The sequence below is a fragment of the Heterodontus francisci genome, chromosome 4 (genome assembly GCF_036365525.1).
Source record: "Heterodontus francisci isolate sHetFra1 chromosome 4, sHetFra1.hap1, whole genome shotgun sequence".
Lineage (NCBI taxonomy): Eukaryota > Metazoa > Chordata > Chondrichthyes > Heterodontiformes > Heterodontidae > Heterodontus > Heterodontus francisci.
In genome coordinates, this window is record NC_090374.1 from 108,208,742 (window position 1) to 108,236,281 (window position 27,540).

Genomic DNA, 27,540 nt, shown 5'->3' on the forward strand with positions numbered 1-27,540 from the left:
CACTTCATGTCAGTCTAGATTATGCATTTAACCTGTCTCTGAGGTAGAAAGTGCCATAGCTGCCCTCTGTGACAGAAGATTCTGCATATATAAAATAAGCAAGTCATATAAAAGATCTGAAAACCATTTTTGCCTCAGTTAGTAGGAGACTGCCAAGATATTTGGTTTCATTTACACATATCTTGAATCCTAAAGATTAATGAATCAGAATATCAAATCAAATACAGCTGAGCTACAGTTCACTAACTCCAGAAATCAAAACCAGTACTATGAATAGTAAAAGAATGAAATTTTATTTATATGGCACCTGATCACATTTTCAAGATGTCTCAAAGTGCCAATGAATTACTTTTGAAGTGTAGTCACTCTTGTTATGTAGGTAAATATCCCACAGAAACGAGATTAAGTGACCAGTTAAATGTTGTTTTTTTTTTAAACTGGTGTTGGTGGAAGGAAGGAATGTTGACCAGTACATTGGGAGAACACAAAAAAAAAATCCCATGGCACGATCTGAAAAGGAGCCAGGTGTTCTCCCAATGTACTGGTCAACATGCCATGGGAAGTTTTTTAAAAAATAAAATGGGGCATTATTTTAACATTTTCAGCCAAAATAGGCTATACCTCTGACAACACCATTTCCCTCAGTACTGCAACGAACTGTCAATCTGGAAACTTAAGATTGCACTTGAAAAGATGGTTGTATGGTGGTTTTATTAATTGATACAAAAGTAAATTAAGGATCAATTAAGAACTGGTGAATGCGTGAAAATAACATGCAGAAAACAGGATACCAACAGATTATCCCCTAACAAGCATAACTAGGTCAAGAAAGAGGGACTTCCAGAGTGTGGTGTATTGCAAGCTGGAGCTATAGCTAGCAGTGGATGGGTTATGCAAGGAGGTGCAAAAGGTTGAAGTCAAAGGAACAAAGAATTTGGGAGTGTTTTGTAGTATTGCGGAAGGTTAAAGGAATAGGAGGATTGAGGCCATGAAGAGATTTAAAAACAAAAATGAGCATTTAAAATTTGTAATGTTGAGGAACTGAGAGCCAATGTAGGTCACTGATGGAAAGGGTAATGGGCGAGTGGAACTAGTTGCAGGTTAAGATTTGCCCAGCAGAGTTTTGGATGAGCTAAACTTTAGAGGGTAGAGGATGGGAGGACAGCACTAATTGTTGAGTCTGCAAGAGACAAAGGCATAGATGAAGGTTTCAAAGGGAGATGGGCTGAGGTAGGGATGGGAGACAGTTCATATAGGTGGAAGTAGCTGGTCTTTGTGATGGAATACATTTGGGGTTGGAAGATCAGTTTGGGGGAAAATGGAATGGTAATGTTGTGAACAGTCTGGCACCTGTGGCAATAGCTGAGTAGGGGAATGGTGTTGATGGCAACTGTTTGGGGCTTCTTGTGGGAATACAAGACAATGGTTTTAGGCTTCCCAATATTTCCATGGAGGATGCTAGACAGGACGTCAGAAAAGAAAACTGACAACTGAGGCTATGGAGGGGTAGAGATAGAGCTGAGTGTCATCAGCATGTATGTGTGGAATTTGACTCCTTATCTGCATATAATATCAAAAGGCAGCATGTAGTTGAGGAAAAGGCAGGAGGAAAACAAGGACAGATCTCTGGGGGACTCCTGAGGTAACTTGCGAGGAAGGGGAAAGAAGCCCTTGCAAGGAATGGAAACTTTTTTTTTAACCTTTTATGGATCTTGACAACATCCATTTAGATGGATTTTTAAATGTAAAAAACATCCGAAGGTGCTTCAAAGGTGGAAAACTGTTGCTTAACCAGGAAAAGATTAGAAAGGTGACAAAAAGCTTGGTTGAAGAGCTAGAAGGTTTTAAAGGAGAAAAGAAAGACAGGTAAAAGGTGGAGAAGTTTAAGGAGGGAGTTCCAAAGAATAGGACCCAACTAACTAAAGTCTTTCCTGACAATCATGGGGTGAAGGGAAGGAGGGATATACAAGATGCTGGAGTCAAATTAACTGACAATTTGAGTAGTGATATAAGGTTGTGGGATTCTGAAAGTTAGGGCTGGGCTAGGCCATGGAGAAATTTAAAACTTGGATGGCGATTTAAAATTTCAGGGGTCGGGGAATGGGGAGCCATTGTAGTTCAACAAGAATGGAGGCAATGGGCGAGTTGGCTGAAAGACAGGGAACAGAGTAGTGGTGAATGGTTGTTTTTCGGACTGGAGGATGGTATACAGTGAAGTTCCCCAGCGGTCGGTACTAGGACCACTGCTTTTCTTGATAAATATTAATGATGTAGACTTCGGTGCATAAGGCACAATTTCAAAATTTGCAAATGACTCAAAACTTGGAGGTATAGTGAACTTTGAGGAGGATAATGACAGATTTCAAGAGGACAAAAACAGTGGAATGGGCAGCTGGCAGATTAAATTTAATGCTGAGAAGTGTGAAGTGATACATTTTTGTAGGAAGAATGAAGAGAGGCAATATAAAATAAAGGGTGCAATTCTAAAGGGGGTGCAGGAACAGAGACACCTGAGGGTATATTTGCACAGATCATCGAAGATGGCAGGGCAAGTTAAAAAGTGGTTAAAAGGCATCCAGGATCCTGAGCTTTATAAATATAGGCACAGAGTACAAAAGCAACAAAGTATGATAAACTTTTATAAAACACTGGTTTGGATTCAACTGGAGTATTGGGTCCAATTCTGGGCACCAAACTTGAGGAAGCATGTGAAGCCTTTGCTGAAGATGCAGACAAGATTCACAAAACTGGTTCCAGGGATGAGGAACTTCAGTTACATGGATAGATTGGAGAAGCTGGGGTTTTTCTCCTTTGAGAAGAGAAAGTTGAGAGGAGATTTGATAGAGATGTTCAAAATCATGAGGGGTCGAGAGAAAGTAGAGAGAAACTGTTCCCATTGGCGGAAGCCAAGAGAACCAGAGAACACTAATTTATGATAAATGCCAAAAGAACTAATGGTGACATGAAGAAAAACTTCTTTTTAATGCAGAGTGTGGTTAGGATCTGGAATGCACTGCTGAGAGCATGGTGGAGGCAACTTCAATCATGGATTTCAAAAGGAAATTGAAGCACTTGAAGAGAAAAAAATTTGCAGGGCCATGGGGAAAGGTCGGGAGAGTGGGACTAGCTGAGCTGCTCTTGCAGAGAGCTGGCACAGACACAGAAAGCCGAATGGCCTTCTTCCATGTGTAGCCATTCTATGGAGCCAAGTGCAAATCAGAATAATTTTGAACAAGCTGGAGTTTATGGAGGGTGGCACATGGGAAGCCAGCATAGGAAAATTGATATAATTGAGTCTGGAGGTGACAAGAGTTCTAGAATCCAATGCCATGCTAACATATAGACAAAAAGGCTTCACTTTTACAACTCTATCACCCTTTTCGATTAGATACTCGTGACTGTTATCGATGTGGCACTCACGAGGGCTGAAACCTAGTGTGCTTCTGTCAGTAGCTCATCCACGTTCCCATTTTGGGATCATCAAATTTAGATGATCATGCTATATCCTGACAGTACGATACTCCATCTCAACAGATGTGTATTTTTGTTATGTGTCAACTATAATCACCTAAGGTTTTGTAAACACAATGCACAGTAAATGCACCATTGTAACTTTGCAGTCCAGACGACATTTAAATATTCTGTCTTAACTGCTGAATAAAGCATTGAATGGAAATAGCTTGTAAATCTGGTAAATGATTTTAAGAGGTTAATACTGATCTAAATCTTGAACAAGAGTGCTTTCAGTCTTTTAAACCTTTGGCAGACGTTCACTTCAACTTACTGTTTCAGCTGTGGAGGCACTTAGCTCATTTTGATGTAAGCTTTGTATTATATACTCTTTGTGCCGAGTGTTACATTTCAAATTTGTGCCCTGGGCTCTTCATTTCTTTTGTACTTGTTTATTTGGCCAACTGCAGAACTTACAGTTGGCCACAGATTGTTTCTATTATCCCCTGGGAAGAGTACTAAAGGCACATGTAAATATACCAGTAGCACTTTTTTGATTCGTCTTTGCTTTATTTGTATGCAAGTTCTAAGAACGATAGCACTGTTTCCAGTAATTTTTCTTCTAGAGATTTTGTAGCTGGTTCCAAATATTGCTGATGTCTCAAATTCCTGGATAACAACCTGAAGAACAAAATGTGGACTAGAAAAAGAACATACAAGTTAACTACGAAAGACTATGTGACTACATAATCTAGCACACATCTGTAGAGAGATGTACTCCAATTCAACAGCGAAGAATATAACCTTTTTTGCTAGGGAAAAATTAAGCGCTGTAGTGACTTGTGTCCTTAGGTTTTACTGAACAAACTGACTCCTGACAATGTGGCCCAGTGCCGACGTCATCGGAGTGCTCCCAGCTTTGCACATGTGCAGAACGGAGTCTTGCTGTCAGTATGGTGCTGTGCATGCGCAGCCTACGTCAGCACCCAGCTTGCCAGGACTAATTCGCGCATGGGCGCGAAAACATCATCGCACATTGCAATGTTTGCTCGCCGCTTGCTCCCTGCTTCACCCACCCACCTACTTGTGGGCCACTCGCTCCCCGCTTCCTCCACTCTGCTCTGCCTTTCCGCGATCGCCGCCTTTCTTCCCCGCACGGGGGAAGCAGGGGAGAGAGAGTGACGATAGGCACGGGAGGGGAGGGAGACTGCGAGCGGGACAGAGCAAGGAGCAGAAGCGGGAGTGCAGAGCAGAGGCAGAGTAGAGGGGATGAAGCGGTGAGACCGGAAGCGAGTGGCCCACAGGTGGGGCTGGGGGCGAAGCGGGGAGCAAGTGGCCAACGGGCATAACAAGGTGTGGAGCAAGTGGCAAGCAGACGGGCGCAGGCAGCGGCGTCAAAGAGAAGCGCGCTGGCAGGAGGGAACGGGGTACTGTTGGGGGTGGGATGGAGGCGGCAATCACAGCCACTGTGGGCATTTGGGTTTCATTTATGATAGATTGAGCAGCACCATCTTTACTACTGGCAGCTGCCAAAAATGTCTCAGACAGTGACATTTCAGTGCATGAGGCTGCATTTGCACATGTGCAAGTACTGTGCCACCTAGTGGTTGCATTGTCAGCAAATGCAGCCTTTACTGAATGGGGAAGTACATTTAGAAATGACTATCCATATCATGATATTTTCATATGTGTGCTAAGCATGTGCTTCACCACTTTCCTCCCTATTACATACAGTGGATACATAATTAAGGAATAAATTATATAGCGAGAAGCTGCGTATGTGGATCGATCTATAAATAGGGGTTAGGCTTGTTCAAACTTAATGTATTTTTCTATTCCTAAAAACATTTACGGTCAAAGTTCTTACCTCAATTTTGAATCCATATTGAAGTATGCAATGCCTGATGTCTTCATAACTCAGTTCTATTGACTTTTCATTTGCCATATTCTCAAAATGATACAGCAAAGGACCTAGGAGAAATTAGTTTAGGTTAGGTAGTACTGCCAACCCATTCAATTTATAAGATTACAAATGAATAAGACTACTCAGAGCACCACATACATGCAGAAGAGTTGCACATAAAGTGGTCAATAAAGGAGTCCCTACCTAAATTGGGCATTAAATCATTCAAAATGATCATGATTCCTGTTATGAACATTAGAGAACTGCATTAAGTTTTGTCCCATTGCTTTATTTACAGCATGTAGGGAATTATCTGGAACACATTGTAATTTATTTCTTTAAAAAAGTTGAAGCAAAATTGCTACTACAATCCCTAGATTAACCATCTTTACCCCAAACTAATTAATTCCATCCTTCCTATTCACTGCTGCTATTATAATCTATTCAACTTTAACCTTTAAGCTTTAATATCAATATTATTTTGTTCCTGTGATGTCAATGTATTCTGGAGGAATAGTTGTCTTTTTGAGGCAACCTGGCTGCAGTGGTCAGTTGCAGTAGGAATGTCAAGAAAAAGGATGTGCTGGGCTCAGAGGGTGACGTTAGAAAATATGTGCTTTTATCAATTATAGACTTTTGACCTGAGAGATCTGTGAACTGTGGAAGACGTGAAAGATGTCTCAAAAGATTTAGAACGTGTGGCCAGTCATACAATTCTAACATTTTCAGCATATAAATAGTTTTAAATATGACAGGTGAACAATAATGAAAATACTCAAGATGTTTTAAGATTTTTGCTAAACAGTTAATGCCGCAACTATGTTCGTGTACTGAAACATAGAGCGATTGTAGTGCTGTCCGCGCACTATTTTACTACGGCAAACCACATAACAATGGAGGTTGCCTGCAAATCTATGAAATTACTGTCATGTCTCCCATTCTCACAACTTATTTAAGTCACTTTACTTCCATCAAAATTTAAAGGACACCAGTTGGCACAGAAGCTGTTTCTTACAAATAGAGTCATAGAGTTATACAGTCCATCGTGTCCATGCCGGCCATCAAGCACCTATCTATTCTAATCCCATTTTCCAGCACTTGGCCCATAGCCTTGTATGCTATGGCATTTCAAGTGCTCATCGAAATACTTCTTGAATGTTGTGAGGGTTCCTGCCTCTACCACCCCTTCAGGCAGTGTGTTCCATATTCCAACCACCCTCTGGGTGTAAACATTTTTCCTTAAATCCCTTCTAAACCTCCTGCCCCTTACCTTAAATCTATGCCCCCTGTTTATTGACACCTCTGCTAAGGGAAAAAGTTTCTTCCTATCTAGCCTATCTATGACTCTCATAATTTTGTATACCTCAATCAGGTCCCCCCTCAGCCTTCTCTGCTCTAAGGAAAACAACCCTAGCCTATCCAGTCTCCCTTCATAGCTGAAATGCTCCAGCCCAGGCAACATCCTGGTGAATCTCCTTTGCACCCTCTCCAGTGCAATCACATCCTTCCTAAAGTGTGGCGACCAAAACTGTACACAGTACTCCAGCTGTGGCCTAACTAGCATTTTATACAGCTCCATCATAATCTCCCTGCTCTTATATTCTATGCCTCAGCTAATAAAAGGCAAGTATCCCATATGCCTTCCTAACCACCTTATCTACCTGTGCTGCTGCCTTCAGTGATCTATGGACAAGTACTTCCTAGGGTCCTACCATCCATTATATATTCCCTTGCCTTATTAGTCCTCCCAAAATGCATCACCTCACACTTCTGAGGATTAAATTCTATTTGCCACCGCTCTGCCCATCTTACGAGCCTATCTATATCGTCCTGTAATCTAAGGCTTTCCTCCTCACTATTTGCGACACCAATTTTTGTGTCATCTGCAAACTTACTGATCATACCTCCTATATATTCATGTACCGCAGTGATCGGTGCTGGGACCCTTACTGTTTGTAGTGTACATTAATGATAATGTACACTACAAACAGTAAGGGTCCCAGCACCGATCCCTGCGGTACACCACTGGTCACAGGCTTCCAATCACCAACCCTCGAACATCACCCTCTGTCTCCTGCCACTAAGCCAACTTTGGATCCAATTTGCCCTGGATCCCATGGGCTCTCACCTCCTTAACCAATCTCCCATGTGGAACCTTATCAAAAGCCTTACTGAAGTCCATGTCGACTACATCAACTGCTTTACCCTCATCTACACATCTAGTCACCTCGAGAAAGCCATGCTAACTATCCCTGATTAATCCCTGCCTCTCCAAGTGGAGATTAATCCTGTCCGTCAGAATTTTTTCCAATAGTTTCCCTACCACTGATGTTAGACTCACTGGCCTGTAATTACCTGGTTTATCCCTTCTTGAATAATGGTACCACTTTGCTGTCCTCCAGTCCTCTGGCACCTCTTCTGTAGCCAGAGAGGATTTGAAAATTTGTGTCAGAGCCCGTTATCTCCTCCCTTGCCTCTCATAACAGCCTGGGCCTGAGGATTTATCCACTTTTAAGCCTGCTAAAACCACTAATACCTCCACCCTTTCAATGCTAATTTGTTCAAGTAGAGATTGCTGGTAGCCCTAGATTTAAGTCTGCATTTGGCTTCTTCAACTATGTAGCTTGCAAATTCAAGTCAGCCTCCCAAAGTTTAGGATTGGAAATGGGAGGCAAGCCTTTCAAAGATTCTGATCTATTCAAGCCAAGAATTTTCTGAATGAACTTCAATACAGTCCTGAATTTTAAAGTGCCCTCCAGGCCTAAAACTTGCCGAGATTTATTTTTAATACTACAGGAGCTGAGGGACAATGCAAGTCTTGAGTGTTTGGTATGTTTATTCCAAAATAACCCTTTATATTGTCAACTGCATATTGGAACATAGATTTTAACTTTTTATATGACCTCCTATGGCTCCTTGCCCCATGTTCATAAAAGCTTGGGTAACCCTGATGTGACATCTAAATTGTGCAACATCTGTGTATTTTGATGGAACACACTTTAAACTCTAAACTGTGCACTATTAAAATCCAATAAAAGGTTCCCTGCAGAGATCAGTATTCGGGCTGTTGCTGTTTACTATCCTCATTAATGACCTGAATGTAGGTGTTGGGGGAATAGTCTACAAATTTTTGGATGACACAAAGATTTGTGCGAGTCTTTCTTTCTTTTGGGCCTCCTTATCTCGAGAGACAATGGATACGCGCCTGGAGGTGGTCAGTGGTTTGTGAAGCAGCGCCTGGAGTGGCTATAAAGGCCAATTCTGGAGTGACAGGCTCTTCCACAGGTGCTGCAGAGAAATTTGTTTGTTGGGGCTGTTGCACAGTTGGCTCTCCCCTTGCGCCTCTGTCTTTTTTCCTGCCAACTACTAAGTCTCTTCGACTCGCCACAATTTAGCCCTGTCTTTATGGCTGCCCGCCAGCTCTGGCGAATGCTGGCAACTGACTCCCACGACTTGTGATCAATGTCACACGATTTCATGTCGCGTTTGCAGACGTCTTTATAACGGAGACATGCATTTGTGCGAGTGAGGATGAGAAAAAACTCCTTCAAGTGGATCATGATACAATAGGGAACGGTGCACATTTGGCAAATGGCATCTAACTTTGTTAAATGTAGCACTGTGCACGTGGGTAGATCCAATGCCAAATATACTTACACTTTACAGGGTACAGAACTGAAGTCTGTCAAAAGAGAAAAAGATGCACATTTTTTATTCATGCGGGGGATGTGGGTGTCACGGGCTATGCCAGCATTTATTGACCATCCCTAATTACCCTCGTGAAGGTGGTAGTGTGCTGCCTTCTTGAACCGCTGCAGTCCCTGGGGTGTTGGTACACCAACAGTGCTGTTGGGAAGGGAGTTCCAGGATTTTGACCCAGCGACAGTGAAGGAACAACGATATAGCTCCAAGTCGGGATGGTGTGTAGCCTGGAAGGGAACTTGCACGTGGTCGTGTTCCCATGTGTCTGCTGCCTTTGTCCCTCTAGGTGGTACAGGTCGCGGGTTTGGAAGGTGCTGTTGAAGCAGCCATGGTGAGTTGCTGCAGTGTATCTTGTGGATAGCACACACTGCGCAGTAGCAGCACCAGTGGTGGATGGGGTGCCAATCAAACGGGCTGCTTTGTCCTGGATGCTGTCGAGCTTCAAGTATTGTTGGAGCTGCAGCCATTCAGAGTACTGAAGAGCTTTCCATCACACTCCTGCCTTGTGCCTTGTAGATGGTGGACAGGCATTGGGGAGTCTGAAGATGAGTTACTCGTCGCAGAATTACCAGCCTCTGACCTGCTCTTGTAACCATAGCATTTATGTGGCTGGTCCAGTTCAGTTTCGGATCAATGGTGACCCCAGGATGTTGATAGTGGGGGAATGCCATTGAATATAAAAAAGATGGTTAGATTCTCTCTTGTTTGAGATGGTCATTGCCTGGGACTTGTGTGGAGCGAATGTTACTTGCCACTGATCAGCCCAAGCCTGGATGTTGTCTAGGTCTTGCTGCATCTGGACATGGGCTGCTTCAGTTTCGGAGGAGTTGCAAATGGTGCTGTAACTTGTGCAATCATCAGCGAACATCCCCACTTCGGACCTTATGATGGAAGGAACGTCATTGATGAAGCAGCTGAAGATGGTTGGGCCTAGTCCACTACCCCGAGGAACTGCTGCTGTAATATCCTAGGACTGAGATGATTGACCTCCAACAACCACAACCACCTTCCTTTGTGCTAGGTATGATTCTAACCAGCGGAGAGTTTTCCCCTGATTCTCATTGACTCCAGTTTTGCTTGGGCTCCTTGATGCCATACTTGGTCAAATGCTGCCTCGATGTCAAGGGCAGCCACTCTCACCTCACCTCTAGAGTTCAACTCTTTTGTCCATGTTTGGACCGAAACTGTAATGAGGTCAGGAGCTAAGTGGCCCTGGCAGAACCCAAATTGAGCATCACCGAACAGGTTATTGCCGCGTAAGTGCCGCTTGATAGCACTGTCCTTGACCCCTTCCATCACTTTGCTGCTGATCAGCAGTAGATTGATGGGGCTGTAATTGGTCGGGTCGGTTTTGTCCTGCTTTTTATGCACATGACATATCTGGGCAATTTTCCACATTGCCGGGTAGATGCCAGTGTTGCAGCTGTACTGGAACAGCTTGGCTAGGGGTGCTGCAAGTTCTGGAGCACAGGTCTTCAGTACTAATGCCGGAATGTTGTCAGGACCCATAGCCTTTGCAGTATCCAGTGCCTTCAGTCGTTTCTTAATATCACGTGGAGTGAATCGGATTGGCTGAAGACTGGCATCTGTGATGCTGGGGACCTCAGGAGAAGGCTGAGATGGATCCTCGACTCTGCACTTCTGGCTGAAGATTGTTGCAAATGCTTCAGTTTTGTCTTTTGCACTGATGTGCTGGGCTCCTCCATCGTTGAGGATGGAGATGTTTGTGGAGCCTTCTCCTCCTGTCAGATGTTTAACTGTCCACCACAACTGGATGTGGCAACCTGCACAGCTTAGATCTAATTCGTTGTTTGCGGAATCGATTAGCCCCGTCTATTGCAGCTGCTTCCGTTGTTTGGTATGCAAGTAGTCCTGTGTTGTGCTTCACCAGGCTGACACCTCATTTCTCAGAATGCCTGGTGATGCTCCCGATATGCCCTCCTGCACTCTTCATTGAACTAGGGTTGGTCCCCCCGCTTAATGTAATGGTCGAGTCGGGGATATGCCGGGCCATGAGGTTACAGATTGTGGTTGAATACAATTCTGCTGCTGCTGATAGCCCACAGCGTCTCATGGATGCCCAGTTTCTGTTCGAAATCTATCCCATTTAGCACGGTGGTAGTACCTCAGTGTGAAGACAGGACTTCATCTCCAAGGACTGTGCGGTGGTCACTCCTGCCAATATTGTCATGTGCAGATGCATTTCCGACAGACTGGTGAGGATGAGGTCAAGTAAGTTTTTCCCTCTTGTTGGTTCCCTCACCACCTGCCACAGACCCAGTCTAGCAGCTATGTCCTTTAGGACTCGGCCAGCTCGGTTAGTAGTGGTGCTAGAATCGTTCTGATGAAAGGTCACAAACTTGAAACGTTAACTCAGTTTCTCTCTCCACAGATGTTGCCAGACCTGCTGAGTATTTCCAATACTTTGTTTTTATTTCAGATTTCCAGCATCCACATTATATTGCTTTTATTTTATTAAGGGATTAGGCTGCATTGCCAGGAAAATTCAATATAAATCAAAATACAATTTTGCCATTGTATTACTTTGGTTAGGCTTCACTTAGAATACTGCATCCTCTTGCATGGTGGGATATAGAGGCTTTGGAAATGGCTCAGAAGAGGGCTTAACAGAATGATACCCAACTTAAACCACCTTAATTACCCAATTCTCAAACTCGGCACGATGCTGAGCGCTTCTTCTATCACCTTCACCTCATGCCCACTTCTTTGGCCAGGAGTCTTCTCGCACAGCAGAACCCTTTCTCCCATCGTCAGAATTCTTACTCCACCTGGACATCTCCCTATCGCCTCTTACCCTCTCGAGGTCCTTTCATTGAAAGCGGCAGCATGACATTGGCTGTCTCAATTTCTCTGCTCTCCTCACCCACTTTAACTGATCTCCCTCTGAACTAGCAGCACTCTGTTCTCTCAAATCCAACCCTGACATTGTCATTAAACCTACTGACAAGGGCAGCACTGTTGCTGCAGAGGCTGAACCGCCAACTCTCCAACACTCCCTGGACCCCCGGACCATTAGTCCAGCAAGCCAACATCAAGCCATTGTTTCCAAGACTGTTACTGACCTCAACTCCTCTGCAGATCTTACCACCATGGTTTCCAATCTCATAGTTGCCCAAACCCACACAGCCCTCTTCTATTCCTGTTCCCAAGATCCACAAACTGGACTGCCTGAATAGATACATTATTTCAGCCTGTTCTTACTCCATGGAACTTATGTCTTCCTATCTCAACTCTACTTTTTCTCCCCTTGTCTAATCTCTTCCTACATCTTCTGATGCCTTACAGTGCTTCAAAAGTTTCCAGTTTCCTAGCCCTCCACCTGGAAAACCTCCTTCATTGAATGGAGGCCCAACCAGTCCCCATCCTTTACAAACCTTTCATTGAATATATTCAAGGCTGAGTTAAACAGATTTTTGATCTATAAGGGAGTCAAGAGTATTGGGGGCAGGCAGGAAAGTGGAGTCAAGGCCACAATCAGGTCAGCTATAATCTTATTGAATGGCGGAGCAGGCTCAAGAGGCCATATGGCCTACTCCTGTCCCTATTTCTTACGTTCTCCTCTGTATAGCCGAACTTGTTCTCACACTGAACAATTCTCTTTTGACTTCTCTCACTTCCTCCAAATTAAAGGTGTCATTATGGGAACCTATATGGATCCTAGCTGTGCTTTTGGTGCGATGTGGAACATTCTTTGTTTCAGTTCTACTCAGGTCCCCTTCCTCACCTCTTTTTTTCCCAGTACATTGATGAATGTACTGGTGTCACTTCCTGCACCCCACCCCACCTCCAAGACTGAAAAATTGCATTAACTTTGCTTCTAATTTTCACTGATCTCTCATCTTCACATAGTTCAACTCTGACTCTTCCTTTCCCTTCTTTAACCTTTCTATCTCGATTTCTGGCAAAAGGTTATTAACCAATATTGACTACCAGCCCACTGACTTCCATAGATACCTTGATTACATTTCCTCCCACCCTGCTTCCTGTAACAACTCTATCCCACCCTCTCAGTTATTCTGTCTCTGTCTCAGCTGTTCTGACGATGCTAACTTCCAGTCCAATGCTTCAGATATGTCTTCCTTTTCACTCAACTGAGGATTCCCCTCTACTCTGGTTGTCAGGGCCCTTGATTTGGTCTGTCCCAATTCCCACACTTTTGCTCTACCCCTTCCCCTCCTTCTCAAAAGCATATAGGGTTCCCCTTGTCCTCACCTTGCCTACCAGCCTTCACATTCAACAAATCATTCTTCACCATTTCCTCTACCTGCTGCATGACGCCATCACCAAACACATTCACTCTTCCCCTTTCAGCACTCCAAAGGGACTGTTCTCTCTGCGACATCCTGATTCACTCTTCTAACACCCTCAACACCTGCTCCACTTCTCTCAGCACCTTTCCATGCAAGTGCAGAAGATACCACACCTGCCCCTTCACCTCCTCCCTTTCCAGCATCCAGGGCCCTAAACACTCCTTCAAAGTGAAACAGCTATTTACTTGTATTTTTTTCAAGTTAGTATACTGTATTCATTGCTCACAATGTGGTCTCCTCTACACTGGGGTGGAGGGGGGGGGGGGGGGGGGGGGGCGACCAAACACAGATTGGGAGATTGCTTTTTTTTTTGCTTTGCTGAACACCTCCATTCTGTCTGCAAGCGTGACCCCAAGCTCCCTGTTGCTTGCTTTTTTAACTCTCCACCCCACTCCCACTCTGATCTTGGCCTCCTACACTGTTCTAATGTAGCTCAACGCAAACGTGAAGAACAGTGCCTCCTCTTTCGATTAAACATTTTGCGGACTCAAAATAGAGTTCAACAATTTCACATCATTAGCACTCTGCCATTTTTTTGGACAGCAGGTGTTGGTAATGATTCTGCTCTGCCATTTACAGCTCCACTAGACCCATCTTTTATTTCTTTACTTGTTCCTTTACCACTCATGTTTGCCTTGCTCTAGCATCCATTTTGTCATTTAAATCACTCCTGCCTGCCACTCTATCACAGAGCTTTCCTTTTATTCTTTCCAACACTCCCTACTTTCCTTGTCTCTGTACTTGCTTAAAACCTGTTACATCTCTAACTTTTTCCAGTTCTGATCAAAGGTCACAGATCTGAAAGGACAACTGTTTCTCTCTCCATAGATGCTGCCTATTTCCAGCACTTTCTGTTTACCTTAATTATCCAGATAGGCTTTAAAAGCTGTGTCTATTTACTTTAGAGAAGCACAGACTCTGAGGGGTGTTTAAAATAATTAAAGGATTGGACTGTATTCATAAAGACAAATTATTTTAATTAGATGGGTTTAGTAAAACTAGGAATCATAAATATAAAGTTACACAAGGTTAGAAGTCAGGAGGTTGTTCTTTTCCCGGAGGACTGTAGATCTATTTAGCAAGTTACTACCTTGTGCTGAGTGTGGATTTGTTGCATATCTTCAAGAGAGAGCTGGACCATTTCATGGCTGGGGTGGAGATCATGGTGTGTAAAAGGTGAGACAGTAAGCAATATAAATCAAGATCAACGTGGTCTTCAGAACTAGTTTTGATTGCCTAAGGGGGTTGGAGGGAAACTTTCCTATCAGAATTGGCCTTGGGTTTTATTTTTGTTGCCTTTCCCAGGTGATTACATGGCTGCTGGTGGGTGGGGGCTATTTTGAATCATGATGTTGAAGGAATCACAACTATGTGGGGCAGGTTCAATGGACCAACTAGTGTTTTCCTGTCCACCATTTTCGTACATATATAAAATGGTATATATTAGGATACTTGAATATTCACAGCATTACTCACACTAATATAAAGGATCCCTGACTTTCAAATTTGCAAGGGAAGAGAGTCAAGAGCAGAGGAAAACAAAGAAAGTAAATAAACAAGAGGGAGAGACTTTTATTTTTCTCAGGAGAAAATTTAGCAAACCTATACTAATGATACCACAACAAATGTTGTTTTAGCCCTAGAAATCTGAGTTTTACTTTTGGCACTTTATTTGAAATTTTAGTCTTAGTATAAATATGGCCTTAAGAAAGTTCTCCTCAGCAATCTTTAGCATCTGGTACAAAACTTCATGAGCCACGAGTGCATTGAGAATTCAGGTTCATAACCTCCTATGACTTTCTGTCAACTGATTTTGATAGCTGCAAAATGATGCCTCCATGAATTCTAAAATGCACTTTTTTCATGTGAAAAGTACAGCACCAGGAGTGAAGATAAAAATGTAGTGCCTAATTTTAGTACAGTTTTCTCTTCTCTCATGTCATACTTTAGCTTTAGTCAGGGATAAAAAATTACTGCCCATATTTTCTAGTTTTTTTTGAAGAAATTTAGCATTTTTAACTTTACTTTTCCTTCTCATACTCACCAGGTTACAACAAATGTTGAGAAGTAGTGAAATGGTGCTTAAATGGAAACTATGATTTTATTAGTCCGTTTCCATATCTGCTTCAAAGGTTGCAAACCTTTGGCTTGTGCTATTTCAGTCCTAGAAATAAATTTAGTCTTGCCTCTTTATTTTAAATTTTTATTTTTGTTATAACTATAGTCTTCATAAGAAACATAGTTCCAAATTTTGTCTATGTTAACAAAAATAGTTTTCATCAAGAATTATTTCATCATCATTTCATTGAGGAAAACAAAACCGATCACAAATTCGCAACTGATATTTGAAACTATATAACATTGAAGCACACGATGTATGACCATTGGGGCTCTGAAGTATCGTTTTTCAACCAGTGACTAACAAATGAAACAGGCGAATGGTTAATTCAATATTTCAATAATCTAGTCAAATGTGTGAAGAATAAACATTGCTGCCAAATGATATTTCTAAGGGCGAACAAAGAAAACATATAAACTTTAAATAGTTTTATCTGGAGCTGCACAGTATAAATTTGATGAGAGATTATGGTTAATTACCTATGACCAGATAACCAGTTTAAGGTAAATTCATATAATTCTAAAGAAGCTGAACCAATTAAGTATACGAGTTAGGAAATGGCAAATGGGTTTAGTGGAAAATATGCAAAGTAAAGCACATTGGTGTAGTATAGGAAAGAGTTAATCAGATTGGCAAAGTGTGCTAATGTAATACTGCTACTGATTTTTCTTTATAGTGTATAATTTAGTTTTTACCCTTTTCATATTGTAATACCTTAAGATAGAGTTTACAGCAAGGGTAAGAAAGGGTTCACAGACACAGGTCAGGCAGAAAAGCTCCCTTTGCTCATTCATTAGAAGGGAGGCTCTGAAGTCTTACTTAAGATAAACAACTACCTGAGAAAGACTACAGCCTCTAGACTGGAAAGTTAGGGAGTGTGAATCAAGTAAAGAGAGTTAGAAACAGATATTTTTGCCCCCAGGTTTCTCACTGTGAGACAGATCCAACATATTCAATTTAGTGCTGAATGAAAACTATGTAATAAATGAAATTTATGAATTGTGAATGGGTGAGAAAAAGGTATAAATGTAGGTGTAGGAACAAATACTTTAGAATTTGATTACGATCTGATCAACCTGTATACTGAGCTCAGAACAATAATGTGATTGAATTATCTGGCTAAACCTAAGATATTGCCTGTAATACTGGCATAAAGTGCATTTTTAATATATCTGAGATGTATGACATTCAACAGTGTGAACACTACTGATTTGAGGAGTAAATCATCAGTTAAGAGTGCATACATTTATCCTTCCTTTTAAAGTTGGTAACTTGAAGTGTGCATTGTCTTGATGTATCATAGAATGTAAAATTAAGGTCCGCTACCTGATTTCTTCAATAAGTAGGGTTATTGCTTCAAGCCTTGTCAACTTTCAATACTGGCAAGTTACAGTAAATTATTATAGAGGCATGGCAGAATCAATTGCTAAACTAGATGAGAATTTAGAGAAATGTATCCCTGAAATTCAAGGATCAAGTTTTGTGTAGCACACAGTCTGAAACAAAGATGCATTTAAATGAGTTAGAACCCCCTTTGAAGAGCAGTCTAACACCAAAAAAGGGCTGAAGGTCCATGGGTTATTAATCTGTCACTTCTTGATCAAGCACTTAGAACAGTGCTCACCACTGTGCAATAAGTCCTGTGAATAGCAAGAGAAGCTACGTATGGAGTGTTGGTATAGTCTAAAAGAATGTGGAATGGTGGTTGTAGGGTTGAGACCAGCTGTGGGAACGATGGGCGTTAACCGAGAACGTGACTGGGACTCTCAACTGGTTCCTCAACACCTACATCCCCCTACATTTTTGGTGTCATTAAATTCTGCCTTTTGCCAAAACTTAAGTTAAAAGTCCACAGCAAACATCAGAAATTAAATTTGTTTTCATAAAATACACAATAAAAGTAGAAAGCTACAGGATTTTTGTTTTCTGTATAGTTCAAAATTGTTCACTTTTTGGAGCTGCAGGCTGCAATGATTCTGTCTCCTTCCATCCTGCAGTGTTAACCCTTTTGTGTAATCCTTAGTTTAGCTGAATGATATAGAATTCAATCTTTAACTACAAAAGCTAACATTACTACAATATAAAGAGAAATTATTAGCAGCATTACATTAGTACTCTTCAAGACAGTCTGATTAACCCTTTTCTTACCGAAGGAAACATGAAGCTTGAACAACATGTAGCTGTCCATTTGTAAAGAGCATGATAACTGACTACATATCACAAGTATACAATTAGGCAAACCTACTTCTGTAACAAAGCTAAGCAAGTGCAGGAAAATATCTGAAAATATTTGAATACAAGTCAAAATTATCTATTTTAATCTCATCTGAAAACCCATTGTTTAGATGACATTTAAAATCCTGTAAGTCCTACCTCCAAAAAGACTGATGCCATGAAGAGGATTCAGAGAGGAAAGACAGAGGTACTCAGGGCTCCAAGTTATGAACAGAGTCATAGAATGCATTTGTATTCATTGGAGAAAATAAGATGGAAAGGAGACATGATCTGGGATTTTAAAAGCTCAAAGATGAGGATAACATAGATGTAAGCAGGTCATTTACCTTGGGAGTCTTTTTTAATTCTTTCACTTAATAGATTACATGTCAGATCGACTTTTGATAAAGGAGTCAAGGGTTATGGGGGCACACAGGAAAGCGGAATTAAGAACATAACCAGATCAGCCATGATCTTATCAAATGGTGGGGCAGGCTCGAAAGGCGAAATCACCTATTCCTGCTCCTAAGTCCTACGGAATGTGAGAATCACTAGCAAGGCCAGCATTTGCTGAGCATCCCTAATTGCCCTTGAGAAGGTTGTGGTTAGCTATTTGCTTGGCCATTTCAGAGGGCAGGTAAGAGCCGTTAAGAACCATTGCTGTGGGTCTGGAATCACATGTAGGTAAGGATGGCAGATTTCCTTCCCTAAAGACCATTAGTGAACCAGATGGGTTTTTATGACAATTGATGATTGCTTTCATGGCACCGCTGAGACTAGCTTTCAACTCCAGAATTTTTTTTTAATTAATTGAATTTAAATGCCACCAGCTGCCATGGTGGGAACTGAACCTCTGTCCCCAGGGCATTAGCGTGGGCCTCTAGATTACTTGTTCAGTGACATTACCACTACATCACCATCTCCCCTATAAGAATACAGAATTCAATAGCAAAATTAACAGGACTAGAACAGGAAGGAAATTTCTCCCTCCTCAGAGGGCATGTGGAACAGACTTGCAGCAAAGGTTGTATTTATAACTTAAAAAGATATGCAAATAGCTGGTTAAGAAATGGGTAGATAAGAATAAGCATAGACATTCAAATATTCCATGGAACAAATGGTTCCTATGCTACAGTGACCATGGAAATATTCGTGGAAAACAATTGTTCAATATTGAATAGTATAGGCGATAGAGTTAGATTGATATTTGAAGTGGACAGAGTAAAAGGAAAAACATTTCCCTCAGATAGTTTAGTAAGTGTGGTAGATTTCATGATGCACGTAGTCTATGGAAAAGCAGGCTTGATGGGCCATGGATAATTTTCATCCTATGTTTTGTGACAAATATCTACAATTCACTTAAAAATGATATTTCTATGCTTGAAACATTTGCATACTCAATACAACCAACAGCACAAAAATGTTAGTTTGAAAATATTTAGTTCTAACCCTAAACACAAACCTAAAACCAAAATATAAACTGTTGGGGAGAAACGAAAAGCACTTCTATTAAAATGTATATTATATATATATATGTAATATTTGTGTTATATATATAACACAAATATTACATATATATATATATCCAGATGTCTACAATTAAACACCATGTAGCGTATTTTATGAGGTTATGTACCTTATAGATCTCCAAAAATCTCAACATACTTCCAGAAAAAACCTACGCTGTTTCAATTTGGTTCATTATTACTTTGATTAAAACATCTGAACAGTACCCTCCATCACAGCCAGAAGCTGCTCCTGTGTCATATCCCCCAATTCCATTTCAGGAGGTCAAGATTCAGTATCTACCCGCTATTCTGCCACTCAAGCATTAATAATTTCATAAATGAGCATTCACCCTGATCATATACAGTCAGGTTTCTGTCACTTCTCTAATCTGCTTAGTTTATATATAAAATTAAAGGTAAAATAAAACACAATCTGCAGAATAATGGTCACCTACAAAGAGTCTTCAAGGTGCTTTCTTTATCAGGTTTTGCACTTTGCACGAAGTATTTGTGTTGTCTATATAAGGAAATAGGTGGAAAAGCATCAGAGGAACATAATTTAAAATACCACTAGTGCTTCTGTTACATTTAATATTGTTGTAGCACATTTATAAAAGCAGATACCATCATGTTCACATTTTACTTTGTTATGGCTATACCTTAAGGAATCAAGGCCGTTGTGATCATTATTTCTGGAGAAAACAGAACTGACATACAAAAAGATGTTTTCCTCAATAACTATATTCACTGATTTGGCAGCATTAGTTTATACAATTGAGGTTTAAAAATGGAAACATTCTACTACAGCTAATGACGTTGCGAATTTGGCTTTATTAATTACCGAGACTGATTAAAATGCGACATTTCATTCTTAAACCTTGAGGTATGTACTCCATTTATTAAAATTTCAAATGCATAGATGGACATAATTTTAGCTAATAGAAAAGCAAGCAATATTAGCTGTAAAGAGGGCATTCAGAGAGGACTCACCAAGATTTATCCATATTCCTCCAGGTTTCAGAATCTTCCACATTGTTTCAATGTAATCAACAACATTATGCGCTGTGTCAATGAAGAAACACGTTGCTACACAATCCCATGCATCTGTTGGTACAAAAAAAACTGAAGTTATTTTACATTTCTATAATATGAAGACTCAAGAAAATATTTATTCCACTCTTATGAAAACACTCCCTGCAAGAAAATAAGGAGGATAAAAAACTGCCTGCACCAGGCAGTTGATCCAGAGTTCTATCATTAAACCAGCTGGGAGGCAGGGGGCTGGTGAAAAAAAGTGGGGAGCCAAGTCGGGATGGCTTCCCAACACAGTCCGGCTGCCGGGTAAGTCTCCTAGCGGCGGGATGAGCTGCCTGCCAAACGGAAGTGGGCAGCCTATTCAAATAATTAAAGACCTTATTAAGAGCAATATTCCTGGGCTGCCAGTGGGGTTACCTAACCCCGCTGCATAGGGAGGGCGCCAGCTTCATGGAGGCAGTCTCCTTGCAACATCCTAGAGGGGTCACTGGAGCTGCAGACTCCTTGGTCCAAAGAGGGGATTGTGGGCAGGAAGGTCACCCCTATGGCCCCAATGGGCCATCCTGAGGGGCCTGCTTGTGTGGCCCCTCAGAAAGTTAATTTAAAAGTTACTGTTCTGATGATGGCTCAATGTTGAGGTGTCTTCTCAATCACCGACCTGTCTCAGCAGAGCCCACCTCTCTCGATGGGGCTGCCGAAGCTCTAGAGCTGCTGACCCTCTGACTGGGTCAACAGCAGCTACATCTCACTCAACGCCCTTAATTGGACGGTGAGCCCAGAGGCAGCCAATTAAGAGACAACATCCGGGAAAATAGCTGCACCAGTCCTGCTGCTAGTAAGTGCAAGTTCTGGACCCCCATTTTGTCCCGATACCGGGGTCCCAAAGCCTGTGGTAAAATCCTGCCCTGGGCAGAATTTAGTTAAGCCGTCGCGGGTCCCAGCGGCAGACTGGATGAGGGTGCCATCGTCGCTCGCCATATGTACGGCCGGCACACCTCGATTACGTAGCCAATCATAATGGAGGCACAGGTCCTATCCAATTACGTGACGAAGGCGGACTGTTAGGATCAGCTGGTGTCGCCAGCGGAGACAATGCATGTCCTGGCGCCATCTTTAAAGTGCTGCCAGCACTGCTTATACTGCTGCTTCACTTACTGACTTTGATGCCGCTTTGCTGCTGACCCTCGCTGTGTGGAGTCCCTCTGCTTCGTTGCTGCTGACCCTCGCTGCCTGGAGTCCCTCTGCTTCGTTGCTGCTGACCCTCGCTGCCTGGAGTCCCTCTGCTTCGTTGCTGCTGACCCTCACTGCCTGGAGTCCCTCTGCTTCGTTGCTGCTGATCCCCGCTGACTGGAAGTCCTTCTGTTACTGTGCTGTTGACCCCCGCTGCCTGGAGTCCCTTTGCTGCTGACCCCCGCTGCCTGGAGTCCCTCTGATTCATTGCTGCTGACCCTCGCTGCCTGGAGTCCCTCTGCTTCATTGCTGCTGATCCCTGCTGCCTGGAGTCCCTCTGCTGCTGTACTGCTGACCACCGCTGCCTGGAATGCCTCTGCTGCTTTGCTGATGATCCCCGCTGCCTGAAGTCCCTCTGCTCCTTTGCTGCTGACTCCTGCTGCCTGGAGTCCCTCTGCTGCTGACCCTAACTGCCTGGAGTCCCTCTGCTGCTGACCCCAACTGCCTGGAGTCCCTCTGCTTTGTTGCTGCGGATCCCCACTGCCTGGAGTCCCTCTGCTGCTTTGCTGCTGCCTCCTGCTGCCCGGGGTCCCTCTGCTGCTGATCATAACTGCCTGGAGTCCCCCTGCTTCATTGCTCCTGACCAGGTAAGGATGACAGAGGGACTCCCGGCAGCGGGGGTCGGCAGCACAGCAGCAGAGGGACTCCAGGCAGCGGGGGTCAGCAGCACAGCAGTAGAGGGACTTCGGGCAGCGGCGATCAGCAGCAGAGAGACTCCAACGGGAATCAGCAATGCAGCAGCATAGGGAATCTGGGTAGTGGGTGTCAGCAGTACAGCAGCAGCAGCGGGACTCCGAGCAGCAGGGGTCAGCAGAGGGACTCCAGGCAGCGGGAGTCAGCAGCAAAGTAGCAGAGGGACGCCAGGCAGCGGGTGAAATCTGCCATCCTTACCTGGTCTGGCCTACATGTGACTCCAGACCCACAGCAATGTGACTGACTCTTAACTGCCCTCTGAAATGGCGCACTGACACGGAACACAAAAGTCCGAGTGCATCAAGCCTGTGTCCTCAGTACCTTGCTCTACGGCAGCGCGGCCTGGACAACGCATGTCAGCCAAGAGCGACGTCTCAATTCATTCCATCTTCGCTGCCTCCGGAGAATCCTTGGCATCAGGTGGCAGGACCGTATCTCCCACATAGAAGTCCTTGAGGTGGCCAACATCCCCAGCATATACATACTACTGAGCCAGCGGTGCTTGAGATGGCTTGGCCATGTGAGCCGCATGGAAGATGGCAGGATCCACAAGGACACACTGTACAGCGGGCTCGTCACTGGTATCAGACCCACCAGCCGTCCACGTCTCCGCTTTAAAGATGTCTGCAAATGTGACATGAAGTCCTGTGACACTGATCACAAGTCGTGGGAGTCAGTTGCAAGTGATCGCTAGAGCTGGCCGGCAGCCATAAAGGTGGGCTAAAGTGTGGCGAGTTGAAGAGACTTAGCAGTTGGCAGGAAAAAAGACAGAAGCGCAAGGGGAGAGCCAACTGTGTAACAGCCCCGACAACCACTCTAGAATTGGCCTTTATAGCCACTCCAGGCGCTGCTTCACAAACTACTGACCACCTCCAGGCGCTTACCCATTGTCTCTCGAGACAAGGAGGCCAAAGAAGATGATGATGATTTAGAAATGTGTCCATCTCTACTTTAAACATACTCAATGGCTGAGCTTCCACAGTCCTCTGGGGTAGAGAATTCCAAAGATTCACAACCCTCTGAGTAAAGAAATTTCTCCTCATCTCTGTCCCAAGTGGCTTCCCCCTCATTTTGAAATTGTGTCCTCTGGTTCTAGACTCCCCAACCAGGGGAAACATCTTAGCTGCATCTACCCTGTCTATCCTTTTAAGTATTTTGTAGGTTTCAATGAGATCACCTCTCATTCTTCGAAACTCTAGAGAATACAGGCCCAGTTTCCCCAATCTCTCTTCATAGGGCAGTCCCGCCATCCCGCGAACAAGTCTGGTGAACTTTCGCTGCACTCCCTCTATAGCAATAATATCCTTCCTAAGGTAAGGGGACCAAAACTGCACACAGTACTCCAGGTGCGGTCGAACCAAGGTTCTATACAATTGAAGCAAGACTTCACTACTCCTGTACTCAAATTCTCTTGCGATAAAGGCTAACATACCATTCGCCTTAATTGCTTGCTGCACCTGCATGTTAGCTTTCAGTGACTTATTGACAAGGACACCCGAGTCCCTTTGTGCATCAACATTTTCTAATCTCTTACCATTTAAGACATACTGTGCACATCTATTCCTCCTACAAAAATGTATAACCTCACATTTTTCCACATTATATTCAGTCTGCCGCGTTTTTGCCCATTCGCTAATTCTGTCTAAATTCCCTTGAAGCCGCTTTGCATTTTCCTCACAACACACATTCCCACCTAGTTTTATGTCATCCACAAATTTGGAAATATTACATTTGGTCCCCACATCCAAATCATTGATATATATTGTGAACAGCTAGGGCCCAAGTATTGATCTTTGCAGTATCCCACTAGTCACAGCTTGCCAACCCAAGAATAACCAGTTTATTCCAACTGCTTTCTGCCTGTTAACCAATCCTTATTCCATGCCAGTATATTACCTCCTATCCCATGTGCTTTAATTTTGCTAACCAACCTCCTCTGAAAATCCAAGTATACTACGTCCACTGACTCCCCTTTATCAATTCTGTTTGTAACATCCTCAAAAAACTCCAACATATTCGTCAAACATGATTTCCTATTCATAAATCCATGTTGACTGTGCCCAATCAGATCATTATTATCCAACTGTCCATTTATCAGATCCTTTTGAGTAGATTCTAACATTTTCCCTGCTAGTGATGCAAGGCTAACAGGTCTAAAGTTTCCTGTTTTCTCTCTCCCTCCCTTCTTAAATAGTGGGGTGACATTTGCTACCTTCCAATCTACAGGAACTGTTCAAGAATCTATAGAATTTTGGAAGATGATCACCAATGCATCCACTATCTCCACAGCTACCTCCTTCAACACTCTGGGATGTAGAATATCAGGTCCTGGGAATTTATCAACCTTCAGCTCCATTAATTTCTTCAATACAACCTTCTTACTAATACTAATTTCCTTCAATTCCTCATTCTCCCTAGTCCCTTGGATCTCTAATTCTGGGAGACGCATCCAATGCAATTCTCCAGCATCCGCGCCCCTCGCCCCACTCCCACTACTGCGCCACCATTCCTGCTCCAAACAGCCGCACTAAATTCTGCTAACTGATGTCTATTTTCTAGATTTGTTGAATCCCTCTCCTATCAACTACAGTACCCTACTGTAGTGGTGTAATTTCATGGTTCAGTTTATCATTTCTGCATTAATTTCCTTAATACTTACTCCAGAAGTGTCCAGTATACATCTCGAACAATTTTCACAAATTCTTTTTCAGACTTTTCCCCTCATAATTCTGACACAGAATCAGAATGCTACAGCACAGAAAAAAATTATTTAGCCCATCGTACGTGTTCTGGCTCTTATGCAGAGCTATCCAGTTGGTCACACTCCCTTGTTCTTTCCCCATAATCCTGTTTTTTTTATCCCCGCTTTGAGTATTTATCCAATTCCCTTTTGAATGTTAGTATTGAATCTACTTCCACCACCTTTTCAAGGCAGTGCATTCTAGATTATAACTGTGGAAAAAAAAAAATTGCTTCTCCTTAGAGCAGAAAAGGCTGAGAGGGGACATGATTGAGGTATACAAAATTATGAGGGGCATTGATAGGTTAGATAGGAAGAAACTTTTCCCTTAGAGGAGGGGTCAATAACCAGGGGCATAGAGTTAAGGTAAGGGGCAGGAAGTTCAGAGGGGATTTAAGGAAAATAAAATTTCACTCAGAGGGTGGTTAGAATCTGGAACAGATTGGGCAGAAACCCTCATAACATTTAAGTAGTATTTAGATGAGCACTTGAAACGCCACAGCATACAAGGCTACAGGCCAAGTGCTGGAAAATGGGATTAAGAGTACTTAGGTGCTTGATAGCCGGCACAGACATGATGGGCCGAAGGGCCAGTTTCTCTGCTGTATAGCTCTATAACCCATATTGCATCTGGCTCCTTATACAATCGCCCTACACCAGTGTCCTCTGGTTACTGTCCTTTCTGCCACTGGAAATGGTTTCTCCTTATTTAATCTTTCAAAACCATTCATGATTTTGAACACCTCGATCAAATCTCCTCTTAACCTTCTCTGTTCTAAGGCAAACAATCCCAGTTTTCCACTTAACTGAAGTCCCTCATCCATGGTACCATTCAAGTAAATCTTCTCTGTGGCCTCTCCAAGGCCTTAACATATTTTCTGAAGTACAGTAACCCAAGTGTCAGTGCTTTCAAGATAGAATCATAGCAGATGATCAGCAACTGGAATGAGGCTGGTGCACCTTGCACAAATAAGATACATAAGCAGGCATTCCCATCGAGCTATGTGATCATTTGTGGAAATGCCAGCTGGACAGTGACTTAGTTAAAGTGGGCAGTAATCACACCTACCAGAAGTACATGCAAGTGCTCCCCAGTTAGCTAGTTAAGTTTGGTGTGAATGGAGCTGAACATGATTCGCCAGCTGAGGCCTAACCAGAGTTTTATAAAAGGTTCAACATAACTTGTGTACATTTCTACTCTATGCCTCTATTAATAAAGCCAAGATTCCATATGCTTTTTTTAAAAAAACCTTCCCTGCCATCTTCAAAGATTTCTGTACAAATACCACTAGGTCTCTAGGTTCCTGCACCCACTTTAAAATTCTACTATTTGGTTTATATTACCTCTCCTCACTCTTCCTAGCAAAATCTAGCACTTCACACGTCTCAGCAGATGTAATTTCACATGCTACGGTTCTGCCCTTTTGAAGTCCATTACTATCTTCCTCTTCTATATTTCTGAGTTTTGTGTCTAGAAACTTTAAAATGTATGCCCAAGTCCATGTCATTAATATATATCAAAAAGAGCCTTAAGGAGTAATATCACTGAAAGGATGTGAAATGTCAATGCTCAGCGAGACTTGGATGTACTTATACAAGGAACACAGAAAATAAGCATGCAGGTACAGCAAACAATTAGGAAGGCAAATGGCATGTTGGCCTTGATTACAAGGGGTTTTTTTTATTCGTTCAGGGGATGTGGGTGTCACTGGCTAGGCCAGCATTTATTGCCCATCTGTAATTCCCCTTGAGTAGGTGGTGGTGAACTGCTTTCTTGAACCACTGCAGTCCTTGGGGTGTTGGAGTACTAGAGTAAGGAAGACTTATTGAAATTGTACAGGGCTTTGGCGTGACTATACCTGGAGTACTGTACACAGCTTTGGTCTGCATATTTAAGGAAGGAGATACTTGCAGTGGAGTGGTACAGCAAAAGTTCACTAGTTTGGTTGCTGGGATGACAGCATTGTCCTATGATGAGAGGCTGAGTAAATTGGGTGTATACTCTCTGCAATTTAGAAGAATGAGAGGTGATCTCATTGAAAGGTACAAGATTCTGAAGGATCTGGACAGGGTAGACATTGAGAGGTTGTTTCTCTTGGCTGGCAAATCTAGAACATGGGGGCACAGTCTCAGGATAAGGGGACGATCATTTTTAACAGGAGAAACTTTTTCATTCAGAGGGCTGTGAATCATTGGAGCTCTCTATACCAGAGGGTTGTGGATGTTCCATCATTGAGTATATTTATGGCCAAGATTTACTTTTGGTCTATCAGGGAATCGAGGGAAATGGGGAGTGAGCAGGAAAGTGAAGTTAAGCCAGAAAATCAACCACAATCGGATTGAATGGTGGAGCATGCTCGTATGGTCTACTCCTGCTCCTATTTCTTACATTACGTACCAATCCCTGGGTAACACCAAAGTATACTTCCCACCAGTCTGAAAAATAATTGCTCACCACTATTCTCTGCTTCCTCATAGCCAATGTTGTATCCATGCTGCCACTGTCCCTTTAATCCCATGGGCTTTAAATTTGCTAGCACATCTATTATGTTACTGTGTCAAGTGCCTTTTCAAAGACCAGATTTCCTACTTAACTCTCCCTGTTACTTCAAAGA

General features: G+C 42.8%; 1 protein-coding gene across 6 annotated transcripts in view; it reads right to left on the reverse strand.

The window, feature by feature from the left end:
- carnmt1 (carnosine N-methyltransferase 1) overlaps window positions 1-27,540 on the reverse strand; it is a 70,458-nt gene that overhangs the window by 11,604 nt on the left and 31,314 nt on the right. For 2 of the 6 annotated variants that reach the window (XR_010974889.1, XR_010974888.1), the window contains exons 6-8: window positions 20,218-20,331; window positions 5,318-5,421; window positions 3,785-4,131 (exon numbers count right to left, since the gene is read on the reverse strand). Coding sequence is in view for 4 of the 6 variants with exons in the window: in XM_068029970.1 (XP_067886071.1) it covers window positions 4,112-4,150; window positions 5,318-5,421; window positions 20,218-20,331 (257 nt within the window). In the remaining 2 variants the exon portion in view is untranslated. Of the gene's footprint in view, window positions 1-3,784; window positions 4,151-5,317; window positions 5,422-19,678; window positions 19,745-20,217; window positions 20,332-27,540 lie in introns of those variants that run through there. The other 4 variants (XM_068029970.1, XM_068029971.1, XM_068029972.1 and 1 more) reach the window with 4 other exon arrangements.